This window comes from Cajanus cajan, chromosome 9, assembly GCF_000230855.2.
Source record: "Cajanus cajan strain Asha chromosome 9, NIPB_CcT2T_4, whole genome shotgun sequence".
Classification (NCBI taxonomy): Eukaryota; Viridiplantae; Streptophyta; class Magnoliopsida; order Fabales; family Fabaceae; genus Cajanus; species Cajanus cajan.
The window spans coordinates 37,071,508-37,087,450 of NC_138525.1; the positions used below are offsets into that span (position 1 = coordinate 37,071,508).

Sequence of the window (15,943 nt, forward strand, 5' to 3'; positions counted from 1 at the left end):
GAAAATGATGTGGGTTTATTATTATTAAGATGATTTTAACCTCATTCATGTTTATTCAAACAGGGTTAAAAATGATGTGGTTTAGAATTTTATTATAAGCAAGAAAAGAAGCAATGAAGAATGATTTTATTATAATCATAGTGGAAACATGTGTCCTTATTTCATCACTGATATGGGTCCCAATGTTGACCTCTTATATCTCTCGGCCATGCCCCAAATTCACAGTCTCCAATTTCTCTTGACGAGTTGGAGTAGGCGAGCTTCTCGTTCTAGCAGTCTTTGCAGATTCGGAGAGATGGTCTCCTCATCACTCTCCAACTCAACCCATTCACTTTCGGATCCCGGTCAGAGCGAACAATTACAGACATAATTATTTTATCGGTTCTGTTTAGGTTTAGAATTTTTAATGAGGAAAGAGAGAAAAGAACAAAAGAGAGAATGATATGTGAAAAATGCCTCTTTATTGATATGTATTAAAACTGTACAAAAACCCTTATTTACATGAAAAGGTTCTCATGATCTCGGGTACTGATCATGAGTCCCTAAAAGAAAAGAAAAATATGAAGGGGCCCTATCGTGGCTTGCCATTCTCTACTCCTGCTTTGGTAGAGGATTCTTGCTCACGTCGGGCGCTGTCGAATCGAAGGTGACCCACCCAGCATCAATAAGGTCTTGGACCTTATATTTGAGAACTCTGCAGTTCTCCGTTGAGTGCCCCGGTGCCCCCGAATGGTATAGACATTTATCTTGTGGATTGTACCAATCGGGGTAGGGTGGATCCATTTTCTTTGGTGGAACATAAGCTAGAAGACGTGCTTCCACTAGCTTCGGCAGGAGGTCGCTATATGTGGTCGGAAGTTTATCAAACTTCCTCACAGGGTTGTATTGCGACTTTCCCGACTTCGAAGTGGAAGAAGATGAAGAAATGGTTATGGCATTGACTCCTCCCTCTTTCTTCTTCCCGAAGGCCTTCTTAGCTTCATATGATTGGGAAGGCTTAGCCAGCTTCCCACTTTTAAGTCCTTGTTCCACTCTCTCCCCAATGGTGATGATGTCCGAGAAGAGTGTCGTTGTGTTCCCTATCATTTTATCGTAATAGGGACCAGTCAACGAGTTGATGAATAAGGACACCGTCTCCTTATCCGACAGCGGGGGCTCTATCTGTGCCGCCAACTCCCTCCATCGTTGGGCGTACGCCTTGAAAGATTCATCATTCTTTTTACTCAAGGCTTGAAGATCTGACCTATCGGGTGTTAGGTCGATGTTGTATTTGTAGCGCTTGAGAAAGGCGTCGGCCAACTGCCTCCATGTGTGTACTAGATTTCCATCTAGCTGCATATACCAGTTGAGCGCGGTATCAGCCAAGCTCTCTTGGAAGCAGTGGATCAAGAGCTTTTCGTTTGTGGCATATGCAGCCATCTTTCGGCAGTACATGGTGAGATGACTCTTGGGGCAAGTCGATCCCACGTACTTTGGGAAATCCGGCACTTTAAATTTAGGAGGGAATTGGATGTCCCTCACTAAACACATGTCGGCGGCATCTTTAATGTCAAAATCATGCCCCTCCATAGCCCTCAACCGATCCTCTAGGGCGTGGAATTGGTCTTTTGAAATTTCAGGCTCTCTAATCGTAATCCCCGCCCCAAGGGGTACAGCTCGCGGAGGGTCTTCCTCGTGCTCTTCCTCCTCTCCATGATGGGACTCATGGTCACTGTGGTGTGATCCATGGATATTGTGGTGACGCATGAGCTCCATCATTTGCGCCATCTGTTCTTTGAGCTGAGAGAGCTCGGTTGTGAGCTTTTTATTTTGCTCTTCCAGCGCTTCCATTTTCTTGATTTTCTGCGCGCGTGTGAGGACAGAGAGATGACCAGCCACTTTCTAAAATGAATATTTTAATTAGTTTATTTATGGGATGAATACGTTCTTGACATGAGCTTGATAACCCTCTATTTTTAAGGCGCTGCCTTTTTAAAATGGAGTGTTACCACCCTCCTTGACTTATGATCCCTCCCCAACGGAGAATCTCGATAATTATGGGTCTCTTTTACTCATGTCAAGAGGTATTGGTGAACCTAGAATGCATGGTGCATGATATTTTATTGGTAATGATGCACATGCTCCTCACTTTTATTATATTTTCACACATTGGTTTTTCCTCTCATGTCATGGTTTTTTCATGCATGGGGATTTATTCTTAGACCTTATCACGAGGTTATTTATTAATGCACAAACAATTGCACATAAGCATTTATACAAACAATTCACTCATCCACGAACAGTCACGAGCGAATCACGAGGTAGGGGTTTCCTGCAGAAAGGTGCATATTCAAGGTGGTTCTAACTGTTCTCACCGGTCTGAGGCCCCCAAGGTGCCCCCATTATAGGGACCCAATTCCTCTCGTCGTAAGCCGATGGAAAGCTCCAACGCACTGTCGGACTCGAGTTCATGGTTATCACCTTGAGTGATGCTTTCCGACAACGGTCTACGGGCACCTATAGACCCATTAGACAACCGGCCGTACTAACATCCACTCCCTATGGCTTACCACTCATGCCCCCGGGTATAGAGGGAACTGTTGTGTGCAAAGGTTCGTGTGCAGTTTTTATTTCAAACAATTGCGTAAAATTAAACATACAACAGTTATTTAAAGCCAGATAGATAAAACATATTATCATACAAACAAGGGGTAATAAAGTAATTTTAACTATTATTTGTTAAAAATAATCTGTCACTAAATGGGACTGACTCTCGAGGCTTCCCCAGTGGAGTCGCCATCTGTCGCCACCGGCCCGAAACGGGCTTTCGGCATTCGCAAAGGATGGTTGGACTCTTTTATTTGTTTAAAAATATGGATTGCTAGAATGACTTATTCTCAAACTGAGACCTTGTCAAACGAGCAATTTTATTAAAAGGCTCACCAATCCATGTTAATCCCAAGCGGGACCCTCCATGGATTAGCGGTTTTCATAAAAAGGAAGGGTTCATGGAGTCGCCACCAATGTTTTACTCAAAACATTGGAAAAAGAGATTTAAGGCAATCGATTCAAAAATCGACTTCGGCCATTACAACCAGAGTCGGGTAAGGGAGTCGGTTACGCGTGGGGAAGGTGTTAGCACCCCACAACGCCCCTTTCGGGTTCCCTATGACAGATTATTTAAAAATAATAGTGCGAAATTACTAAATTACCCCTATTTATTCTAAGCAATTATAAATTAACTATCTACATGATGACAGTTTAAATATGTACACACAGAAAGCAGTAAAAGAAGGGACTTTAAAGAGATAAACCTTTGAAGCGTGCTTTCTTATATATCTTGACAGAAATTGGGAAGCGTTTTGGCGTTCCCTCCCTCTACAAGACCGCTCGCTCCCTCCTATAAAATTTTAACTATGGAAATCCGGAGGATTTCCCTTCAACTAGGTTCGAGACTCAAGCAAATGGCTCGTGACTCAAGAACTTCGTCGGATCAACTCTCCGAGTGATTTCTAGGCAGAGCACTGCTCAAAAAAACCCAGAATACTCAAGAAGAGGGTTAAAACTGTGTGTGAAAGTCTAGAATGACGTCCCATTGACGTCATATTTATAGGGATGAGGCTCAATACGGTCTTTGGGGGTCAATACGGTCCGTATTGAAGTTTTGAACTACAATACGGCCGTATTGAATTCAATACGGTCGTATTGAAGTTCAAAAACCTCAATACGGCCGTATTGAAGTTCAGTGCAGCCGTATTGAAGTTCAGTGCAGCCGTATTGAATTCAATGCAGCCGTATTGAAGTTCAGAAACTTCAATACGGCCGTATTGAGTTCAGTGCGGCCGTATTGAAGTTCAAAATGTTCAGTACGGCCGTACTGAACCTCTGGGAGGACGTATTGGGCTTCATTCCTCCCACTTTTCTTATTTTAGCTATCCTAAGACCTCTAGACCTATAGAGAACCCTCCTTGGGCCTTCTGGAAGTCCTTCTGGCTGATCTTCCTTCAGTCTTCGAGAGTCTTCAAGCTTTATTTCCGACCCGGACAATTTTAGGGGTCTACAGAGCCATAGGCATTATCGAGTTAACCCCACAAGGATATGTCGTCATGGAGGCATTCCACATGAGCGACATGTATTTTGGAGACATGCCCATTGAGCAGGGGATGCAACCACCACAGTAGGAACCACATCATAGTAGGAGCAGGAGTAGCAGGCTCCCCCACAGGCACTTGGAGGGGAAGATATTGAGGCACTCTAACAATAGTTGGAGAGGTGGCATCAGATCTTAGAAAGCTGCCTCACTAGCTTATAGGAGGAGATGCACCAGTAGCATCATCAACAGCGATAGTGGCACGAGAAAATGATGGGATGATTGTAGAGGTGATTCCCTGATCCCTCGGTTGAGGGCTAGACTAGGATGTTTTCACTATGTGTTTGTATTTGTATATGCTTTGTTGTTCTTTCCAAAAGCTATATATATACGAGATCAGATTTTGTTGCCACCCTCGCACTTTTACTTGACTTATGACTTAAGAAAACGAAACATGAAGAAAAAAAACAAATAGTAAAGGCACAACAGAAAAAGGCAAAACTTCTACACTAGAAAAAGCCAAAGCTGAACAATAAGGTAAACTCTAGAAAGCCCTTAGTCCAAGGACCCCCCACAAAGGGGCACAGTTATCCACACCAAGCCATATGATAATGACCAAGACAAAGATTTGACAAGAGCAAAACCATAAGAATTTCAATCACAACATAAGAACATTCTTAGTCCCACAAAAAACCATCAACAAAAATTTCCCAGAAGTTCTACCATCACTAGAAGATGCTTGTAGAGGCATCATAATACTCACCTTGGCAAGAGCAACACCAGACTCTTGCCAAACAATCATCAACCAAACAATTCTCAGAAAATGGATGGAGAGTCATCACAATACTCACATGGTAGGAACAACACCAAAACCCCTGCCACACACCAATTCCCAGAAAATGCCTGGAGAGGCATTACAATACCCACATGGTAGGAACAACACCAGAACCCCTGCCACACATGTCATCCCCAATGGAGATGCCTGGAGAGACATCATAATACTCACATGACAAGAACAACACTGAAACCCCTACCACAGATGTCATCCCTAATGGAGACGCCTAGAGAGGCATCATAATACTCACACGGTAGGAACAAGACCAGAATCCCTGCCACACATCTCATAAGCCAATAGAAATGCTTGGAGAGGCATCATAATACTTACACAGCACAGTACAAGAGCAGAAAAGGTTGATGGACCCTCAAAACCAGTATAAGAGTAGAAAAGGTTGTTGGACCCTCAAAACCAGTACAAGAGCAAACAAAGTTGTTGGATCCTCAAAACCAGTACAAGAGCGGAAAAGGATGTTGGACCCTCAAAACCAGTACAAGAGAAGAAAAGGTTGTTGGATCCTCAAAATCAATATAAGACAAGAAAAGGTTGTTGGACCCTCAAAACCAAAATAAGAGCGAAAAAGGTTGTTGGACCCTCAAAACCAGTATTAGAGTGAAAAAGGTTGTTGAACCCTTAAAACCAATAGAAAAGTAAAAATAGGTCGGCTGAAGCCTTAATATTAGTCCAACCTGGAGAGGCTGAGCTTAGAATATACTCCCAAACATCGAGGGTACCCCCGACTACCTTAAGTCAAAACTAGGATCATCGCTGAGTATTCGTCAAAGGTTCAGACATCCACCTTTACAAAGGAAGTCAACATTCATCTTGATTTGAAGACACCCCTAAGTTCCTCAAATTAGTGAACGACATCAAGGGTACCGCCCAATTCCTTAAGTCAAAACCGGGATCATCGTCAAGTTCCCAACCGTAGGCTGACTGAAGCCTTAATATTAGTCCAACCTGGAGAGGCTGAGCTCAGAATATACTCCTTCTTTAGCGAGGAACGAATAAAAATCACACTACCACAAAATAGACAGAAGCAGTAGGGAGCATCCACATGACGATAGAAGATCAAGTGGTGCAGTTTGCCATCCTTGATTACCCAACGAAGTATGCAACCCAACACTCAACTACTCTAAGGAACAGGGATACAGGCAAATCCATCTGTCCGAAGTAAGCAACGTGGAAGTGCCTACATGGAGAGACAAAGCGAAGAGTTGGACGAAATGTCTACGTCTTTACTTGCCTTTGGAAAAGCAACATGTAGTTATTCAAAAGGACAAGTAAAGAGGGGTATCTATAGACACCTAATTTTGTCCGGGGGCATGCAAACAAGAAAATGTACTTTCAACATGACGAACGAGCTCGCCAAATGCCTGAAACAACACCAGAGAAGGCCAGCAAGATATCAAAAGATCCAAAAAGCAAGTGGCAAAATTAGTAGCTCGGAACGGGTCGTTTCCAAACCAGAATAGGCTATTCCAAACTTGCAATAAGGCTTGTAACCCTAGGTCTGAACGCCCCATTCTGACCTAGTCTGTTATGATTAAAATCCAAATCCAGAATGGGCCGTTTCGCCTTGAGAACGGGCTGTTCAAAATTCAAATTTTATATATAACAAAAAGGTCCCAAATGGCCCATTCTAAAATCAAAACGGCCCGTTCTAGTGAATTTTCGTGCCTATAAATAGTACACTCAAGCACAGTGCTCGGGGCCAGAAATTTTGAGATTAGATTAGTCTTTGTAAAGCCTAGCATTTATTTCTCTCTCTTTATTGTATTTCTTTAGATTTAGTGAGACATTGTGAAGTGTGAAAGGTAGCTAAAAAGCACCTTAAAATCTGCTACATTGAAAAGAATCTATGAAAGCTCGCTTTAAGAGGTACTTTTCTCTACTACCTATCTTCTTGTCATCAACAAAAGAAATCATGTAGATGTCTTGGGCAAATCGTGCAAGTGTGTAAATATTTATCAATAAAAGGGAATCTAATGTTTAAATTATTATTTATAATCATAGTAGTTTCGTTATAGGGTACCGATACAGGACGTAGTAGAATGTCTGACACCTTCCCTATACGTAATTGACCCCCGAATCCAATTCTAGTTGTAAAGGCCGTCTTGGCATTTTTTTCCTTCAAAATCTTTTCTTCTTTTTCCGATGTTTTAAATAAAATATTGGTGACGACTCTATGAACTCATTTCAAAACCATTAGTTAGGGATTATTTTGGTGTCCGGGCATTCCCTAATTAATGAGATTTTAAAAAATGGAAGTCCGAACCATTTGTGGGCTAGATCAGAATTTTTTAGGTTTTGACAGGCATGACTCACAATGTAGATTTTCTCATTTGGAAAGATTGGGCAGCATCTTTTGAAGTGTTGGTAAACCAAGGTGTCCTAATCAAGCTTGCATTACCAAGGGAGATACGGTGGATGAGTATATTTTTGATAAAGCAGAGAGGTAATATAAGCCATATGACTCAGATTCGATACCAATTGTTTGTCTCAAAATTCTTTCCTAGAAGATAACTATGGTCATAATAAAGATGATAACTAAGTCATGGGATTGGGCTAGACGACACACAAAAAGTAAGTTAAATGGACAATTAGGAACATAAAGAATAGATTCAACAGTGAGGGAGGGAAAAGGATGAGTGGTGCCAATGCCTTTGGATTGGGTTTAAGATCCATTAGCAAAAGTAATGGTGGGAAAATACCCAGATGTAGTTAAAGAAGAGAAAAGAAAATGATTACCAAAAATATGATCAGATGCCTTTGAGTCAAGTGCCCAAGGACCCAAGGACGGGGATTAGAAGACTGAAGTAATGGATTTACCAAATTGTGTAACTAAGGTAGTAACGTCTAGGGTCTAGTGACTCTCAAACCACTAGAGAAAGTCCTTATGGGAAGCTGGTGTAGCATGAGCTTGATTTTGTGATTGAGAATCAGAGGTAGGTGCATGTGCTACATTACTAGGAAGGGGGGCTTGCCATGTAATTTCCAACAATAATCAATGGTGTTGCCAATATGATGACAATGGTCACATTTATGACGTCCCTTAAGCTAGAAGGTCTTGTGTGCAAGCAACTAGAGTTATTGTTGTGAAAGGCTATAGCACTACAAGAATTTTGCGGATTAGCGAGGGAATTTAGCAAGGGATATAAACCCAAGCTAGTTGCTCGCTAATTAACGAGGGAATAGCTTGGATTTATATCCCTCGCTAAATAGGAACATTTTGCGACCAACTTTTATTTCCTCACAAATCCTCCGCTAAAGTTAGTGTTTATTTAGCGAAGAACTGAGGTCCTCGCAAATTCCTAGCAAACCCCTCTCCAAATTATGACCCAAAATAAAAAAATGAATTTTTCATCTAGCGAGGGATTTTTCTTGTCGCAAATCCCTCGCTAATGAGTTATAAGTATATCCCTCGCAAATCCCTCGCAAATCCTTCGCAAATTAGTGAGGGAAAAGTGTTGTCGCTAATCCCTCGCTAATTAGCAAGCAAATAGCTTGGATTTATATCCCTCGCTAAATTCCCTCGCTAAATAGGAAACATTTTGCGATCAACCTTTATTTCCTTGCAAATCCTCCGCTAAAGTTAGTGCTTATTTAGCGAAGAACTGAGTTCCTCACAAATTCCTAGCAAATTCCTCTCCAAATTATGACCCAAAATAAAAAAATGAATTTTTCATCTAGCGAGGGATTTTTCTTGTCGCAAATCCCTCGCTAATGAGTTATAAGTATATCCCTCGCAAATCCCTCGCAAATCCTTTGCAAATTAGTGAGGGAAAAGTATTGTCGCTAATCCCTCGCAAATAAGAGATTACCCAAAATAGGGATTTTTTGCTCAACATGTTTTTTTTTACTCCATCTTTTTTAATAAATTTAATTTAATTTACCTTTTCTTCATAACTCTCTCTCTATATATATATATAGAGAGAGTTATGGAGATAAGGTAAATTAAATTAAATTATATATATATATATATATATATGTGTGTGTGTGTGTGTGTGTGTGTGTGTGTGTGAGAGAGAGAGAGAGAGAGAGAGAAAGAGAAAGAGAGAGAAGAGTTTTCTTTTTAATAAACATAACTCTATTTTCTTCTCTCTCGCCACATCAGTATGCTATAATACTTTTCGTTTTTATAAGTTTTTTGTTCCAAATATTATTTTATTTTTATATAATTGTATTTTTAGTACATTTATATCATATATAAATAAATCTTAAATGAAAATTTTATTATAATGTTATGAAAAGAAATACTACTTTTTAAAGTATTTATTTTACTACTAATGTATTTTCTATAATTAATAAATATTGCATGATTGTGTAAAGAAAAAAATACACTTGCTTTTTCTCCAAAAAAAAAATATAAAACGCGTATAATATTAAGTAATATTCGTTTTAGTAGTTTGAATTATAAAAATTTTAATCAACTTAATTTAATTTTTTATTTAAAATTATTCAAATTAAAAAGCAATATTAATATTATAAGATGTAAAAGTAATAAATACATGAGATTTAAAACAAAACGGATTGCATAGAGTAAATATTTCACTTCATTTTTAATTTATTTTAATTTTTTTCAAATACAAGTATTTTATTATTTTTCAAACTAAAACAACAACTTATTATTGTGTATAATTTTTTTCAAATATAAGTATTTTATTATTTTTAAAACTAAAATAACAACTTATTACTGTGTATAATTTCTTTTCTTATATTTATCTTTTTTAATATTATTTTGAAATTTAAAATAATACCATATTAGAATTTTAATAGTATATCTTTTTGTATATTTTTATTAGTATTATTTCTATTTAGTTTGTTGTTATTTTTATTTATAATTTAAATTAAATTTATTTATAAAGATAAAAATTATTTAAATTTATTATGTTAGTTGGTACTGAATATTTTTATTATGTTGGTAATTCAGAATTGTTTTAGTTAGCCTTTAGTATTTTTATTTTATTTGATGCCAGTTGATGACACAATAATATATTTGATATGCAAAATATAGGTACTACAATCTTGATATCAAAACAAAATAATTATGATAGTTATAGTATGAAAAATGCAGGTAAAGATGAATATATGAATATTAAAAATAAAATTGCGACAAAATAGTGAGGGATTAGCGATGATAACCAAAACATAATAGTAAGGGATCTGCTAGGAAATAGCGAGGCATATCATGTGAAAGACAAAATAGCGAGGGAAAAAAGAGCAAATAGCTAGGAAAATATAGCGAAGGAATAGCGAGACAATTGCTAGGGAAATATTGCGAGGGAATAGCGAGAAAATTGCTAGGGAAATATTGCGAGGGAATAGCGAGAAAATTGCTAGGAAAATCTTGCGAGGGAATAGCGAGACAATTGCTAGGGAAATATTGCGAGGAAATAGAGAGACAATTGCTAGGGAAATATTGCGAGGGAATAGCGAGACAATTGCTAGGGAAATATTGCTAGGGAATAGAGAAGGATCTGCGAGGGATATTCAGCAAGGGAATTGCAAGGCCTTAGCCAAGAAATGTAGCAAGGGAATAGAGAGGGGTTTGTGAGGGAACATTAGCGAGGGATTAGCTACAAATTAGAGAGGGATATTTTGCGACCCCTTAGCGAGGGAATAGCAAGGAAGCTTGACCGCAAATTAGCGAGCAAATAGTAAGCATCCTTAATATAATTAGCGAGGACCTTAGCGAGGGATTGGCGACGGATTTTGCGAGGGATTGGCGACGGATTAAATCCCTCGCTAATTAGCTACCTGTATTTGGCGAGGGAATGGTCTCTCGCAATTTCATCACTATTCCGTCGCAAATTTGATTAGCGAGGGATCAGAGACGAAATAGCGAGGGAATAGTCCCTCGCTAATATGTAATTTTCTTGTAGTGTAGTATAGGTATCTCTTGTAGAAGGCAAGGCTTCAACTACTAACTTGGAGAGAACCCTAAAGAGTGAAAATGTTGCAGATGTCATCATTGGGGGTATCCAGAGACCCGAGGATTTGGTCTCTTATACTCAAGTACTTAGATGGCAATCCATAAGGCACCAAAGTCATGAAGAACGTGCTATGGTTCTCTAACTCCTGTTTAGCTTTAGTGGGTTTAGAGACAACATGTGGAAGAAGATTATTGAATGCATGGAGAATTGCATGTATCTGCCTAATGTATGTAGACTTAGTGCCTTCAAGTCATTACGGTTCCACCAATGTTATCAAGTCTTTACATACTTCATATAAGCATTGCATAACATTGGTGTACAACGCATGTGCCTCACTCTAAATCGATTTACAAGTGTTGTACAGGAGGAAGATCAATTTGAAAGAAGAATGAATGGTGGATTTAATAATACTAGATAGTTGTGCATCGACCTTCTTCCATGAACAACATTTAGTAGTAGGTAATGAGTCAATATTAGTAGTGAGATGAGTTTCAAAGCCTAAACCTGTGATCCACAAAGTGATTTCAGAGGCCCAAGTGGAATAATTTGTTCCGTCTAATTTCTCAATAGAGAGTGGAATATTATAGGAAATTGTCAAGTCTAGCTTGGTAGACGAAAGGGGTCCTACTATAGACATGGTATCTACAAAAATAGGAGAGAGAAAAGTGCATACATGGCAGCTACAACAACAACGATCATCAAAAATATTGTTGGAGTAGGGTTCTCACCAAATGGAAGAAAAATGGAAATTAACACGGATCGCAAAAAAAAAAAATTTCTTTGGAGAATTTGAGTCTACTGGACAAAAGAAGGTTTCAAAAGTGAACCACTATTAAGTTCTTGATACCATATTAAGAAATATTAAGAATCACTGAATAGAGAAGAATAATTGACTAAAATCATGTGTGTCAATGCACACTAGATGCACATTAAAGATATGATTTTTTATACTCTCTAAGATATTATCTTTACATACTATATTTTAGTATCAAGATAAGAATTAAGATAATATCAAAATAAGATGATATCTAAGGTTTTTTTAACAATTAGCTTCTCTAAAATCTTATTTTAATACATGCATAAACTAGTTTTATCTTGCAAAAAAAACTTTTTTTGATTTTTCTTATCATTTTTCTCTTCTAAAAGTCTTTCTAAAGAAGTTTATCCCAAGAAATTCAGTATTCACAAATTAAAAGAAGTTTATCCCAAGAAATTCAGTATTCACAAATTAAAGGTGGACTACAAAGGATTTAACTACTTTTATCATGAAATATTTTATTTTTAAGAGGCAGAGGAAGTTTGGATTGAATTGTGGATTATGGTTTCCAGTGACCATATAAATATTCAGTTATCCATCTTTCCGGTCTGTTTAGGGACTGGAAATAAAAATACATAATTAGTCCGGTGGCCACATAACCACGTCGGTTAAAATCTGAGTTCGATCTCCAAGTCCATGCATATGGAAAGCATAACAAGTAACTAGAAAACTTATACACTAACCAAGAAAGTTTATATAGATTATTATCTCTAGTATTTCACCATATGGCAACAAGTACTGAGAAACAATGGGAAAAATTGTAAACAAAGGTTATTGAATGAAATTAATTCAAATCAGAAGGGAAAAATGGAAAACTTTTCAGGCTCGTATAAGAGTTAGCACAATCAAGTATACAATGGGTAAAATAAGAATTTTAAATGTATCTCCAAAAATTAATTAAAAATACATGTTACAGCCTCATCTTCTACCTAAAAGAAGTCAGGTATGTCTCACTAGCCCATACATTTATGTTTCAAATGAATTATAAACATAGACACGGTCAAAACTTGCATTTCCTTTAACCTTTTAGACACAACCTTCATGCAATTGAAGACTATCACACACCATAATAAGAAGGGAATTTGCAAAATCAACTGAACGTCTGAACCAGAAGCAGCGTGGTTGGGTGATAAATTTGGAAAAAAAAGAAGAAAAACAAAACTTAAATGTATCCCATGATACCTGTGATTAGGTGATATTGATAATAATTAGCTACCAGTAGTCCCCACACGAGCATAAGCCATCACGAAAGTGATGAAACCGATTGGTGTCTCTCACTATGATTTCCCTCTTCACCACCAATGACACATATTTTATTGCTGAGTGGCAATCACCGCAAACCCTAATATTCTTCATAATGCGTATAGCGGATCCAGAAGGAGTATTCAAAAGGGCAAATGCAAGAGCCAGCTTCTCACTATGATACTGCAAATTTAATTCCTTCTCTTGTTGATCTACGAACAAAAGAACATGACTAGTGTCAGGAACATAACCAATCTCCTTAATTTTCTGATTTAGCTTCTCCCACATTTTATGGATCTTATCTTTCTGTGGATGAGCAATGTCATTTGCCACAAACACGTGGACAGAATTTTCGATCTCAACCCAACTACATGCTGGCTCCTTCTTCAATCCACTTTCTTTCATTATCTTTCTGACTTTTGCAGCATCCTCCCACCTCCCAGCAGAGGCATAAATATTTGCAAGCAATGTATGCGTCCCTGGATAAGAAGGATCAAGCTCAAAAACGCGCTGAGCAGCATAAGCACCCATTTCCGTATTTTTATGCATCTTAGAAGCACCAAGCAAAGCACCCCAGCTAGCTACATTAGGCTCAATAGGCATTTCTTCTATGAAACGCTTTGCTTGATCAAGAAGACCAGCTCGACCAAGAAGATCAACAATCGTAGCATAATGTGAGACTTTTGGTTCAATATTATACTTTCTCATCAACCCAAAATAATGTCTACCCTCATCCAAAAGCCTAGCATGGCTACAAGCAGTAAGAACAGCAAGAAATGTTATATCATTAGGTTCAATCCCAACCCTTATCATTTCTTCAAATTGCTGCACAGCTTCCCTTCCAAGCCCATGCTGTGCATACCCTATCAGCATTGAATTGCAAGAAACAACATCAACCTTCACCAACTTGTCAAAAACCTTCTTCGCATCCCGAATGCTACCCGACTTAGCATACATGTGAAGCAGCGTGTTCCCCACATAACCAACCAACTTCCTAGCCGATTTCATCAAATGGGCATGAAGCCATTTTCCTTGCTCCAAACACCCCATACTTGAACAAGCACAAAAAAGCGCCGAATACGTGAACTCTGTCGGCCTATAACCTTCCCTTTGCATCCTCACAAAGAGAGCCAAAGCCTCCTCTCCTTTACCCTTCCTAGCATACCCAGCAATCAAAGCATTCCAAGAAACCTCATTCTTACACCCCAACTCATCAAAAACCAACCTTGCCTCCCCTAAGTAGCCACACCTGGCATACATATCCACAAGGGAACTCCCCACAAACACATTAGACTCACACCCATACTTCCAACTACAACCATGAATCTGCCTCCCATCGTTATAGCTTCCCATAAACCCACAACTCTTGACCAAACTGGACAAAGTGAACTCATTGGGCCTGGCCCCATCACGAAGCATCAGAGGAAACAGCACGAGCGCGTCATCGGCGAGGTCATTCTGAGCATAGGCAGTGATCATGGAGGTCCAAGTGACCATATCCTTGCGCGGCATTTCGTCGAACATGCGGCGTGCATCTTGGAAACTGCCACAGCTGGCGTACATGAAGAGAAGCGAGTTGCAAATAACGAGGTCATTTCTGAAGTGGGAATTGAGAACGTGGCAATGCACTAACTTTCCTTCTCTCAGCTTCCCCAACTGCGTGCACCTCTTTAGCAGCGCGTTGTAGAAGCTTCGGTCCGGTTCCAGCGAACCGCACTCGATGAGGTCCAGAACGTGAAGACCGCATTTCGAGTTGCGACTCGGAGCGAGAAGGTTCTTGTCGTCTATCACACGTGCTGAAATGTCCGAATCTGTGAGACTTCGAGATTCAGATTGCCAAAGCGTGCGAAACCAAAACGAATGTCGTTTAAGAAGCTTAACTGTAATCAATCAAAATTGATGTGAGAAAAGACTTGTAATAATGTTTCCATGAATTGAAATGAAATTACGAGCCCAGCTTACAGGGTTTGAGAACCCAAAATGAAGTTTCACATTGCATCATCTCATCAACTTTTCAAATTCTTTCTTCTATTTGGGATTTGGTCCTAAGCTCAGAAACTTTGTCTTTCAGTTATAGTCCCGCTTTTCGTTAGTCATTGAAAAATGGGTTAGGTTTATCTTTTTTATTGGATTGAGTCCATATAATTGCACATAACATGTGGAAATCAAATTTTATCTGGTATTGAGAAAAGTAATTTTGCATTGAAAATATTCAGCCATTGATGAGTGGATGGGAAAAATGTTATACGTGTACAAAGGGATTTGGATTATATGCAGTTACGTTTTGTGTAGTTGTATGCAGTTTAATAAATTTTTATTATATAATTTATCTAATTATTCACCTTTTGTCATATATTTTTTTACATTAAAAGTAAAATGAGAAATTTTATGGTGCTCATATTATTTGAGAGAGTATTGATATAATTGTAATTATAATTTTATTTTATATTTTATATTTTTAATAATTTATTTAAATAATATTAATGATATTTTATTCTTTTATTTTTTAAATTATTTAATCATTTTATTTTTATTTTATATATTTTAATTTTATTTGTAATAATATTATTATATATTTAAATAGTTTAATTTTAATAATTTTTAATTATATTTTTGTCTTTTCACTTTAAATTTTTTAATTTCTATATTGTAATTTTAATAATTTTTTATTTCTATTATTTATTAATTTTTCTTTAATATTTAGACTTTAAGATTTATTTATATAATATTTATGATATTTTATTTTTTCATTTTTTTTTAAATTATCTAGTCATTTTATTTTTATTTTATATATTTTAATTTTTTTTATAATAATATTATTATATATTTAAATAGTTTGATTTTAATAATTTTTTAAGTATATTTTTGTTTTTTAATCTTAAATTTTTAAATTTTTATATTATAATAATTTTATTATTATTATTTATTATTTATTATTTTTTAATGTTTTATAGTATTATTGTAATCTTATAATTTTATACGTACTATTTCTTTTAATGTTTTTTATACTCTGTCTTTTAGATTTGGAAATAAAGCCACCTCCT

The 15,943-nt window shown here is 37.4% G+C and overlaps 1 protein-coding gene across 1 annotated transcript; it reads right to left on the reverse strand.

Moving 5' to 3' along the window:
• Positions 1-12,459: 12,459 nt before the first annotated feature.
• LOC109793272 (Tetratricopeptide repeat (TPR)-like superfamily protein) lies at positions 12,460-15,115 on the reverse strand. Its single transcript, XM_020352732.3, has 2 exons — positions 14,862-15,115; positions 12,460-14,779 (listed from the first exon to the last, which is right to left on the reverse strand). Exons 1-2 carry the CDS (start codon positions 14,899-14,901, stop codon positions 12,870-12,872), a joined length of 1,950 nt encoding a protein of 649 aa, XP_020208321.1. The 5' UTR covers positions 14,902-15,115; the 3' UTR covers positions 12,460-12,869.
• Between the last annotated feature and the right edge of the window lie 828 nt (positions 15,116-15,943).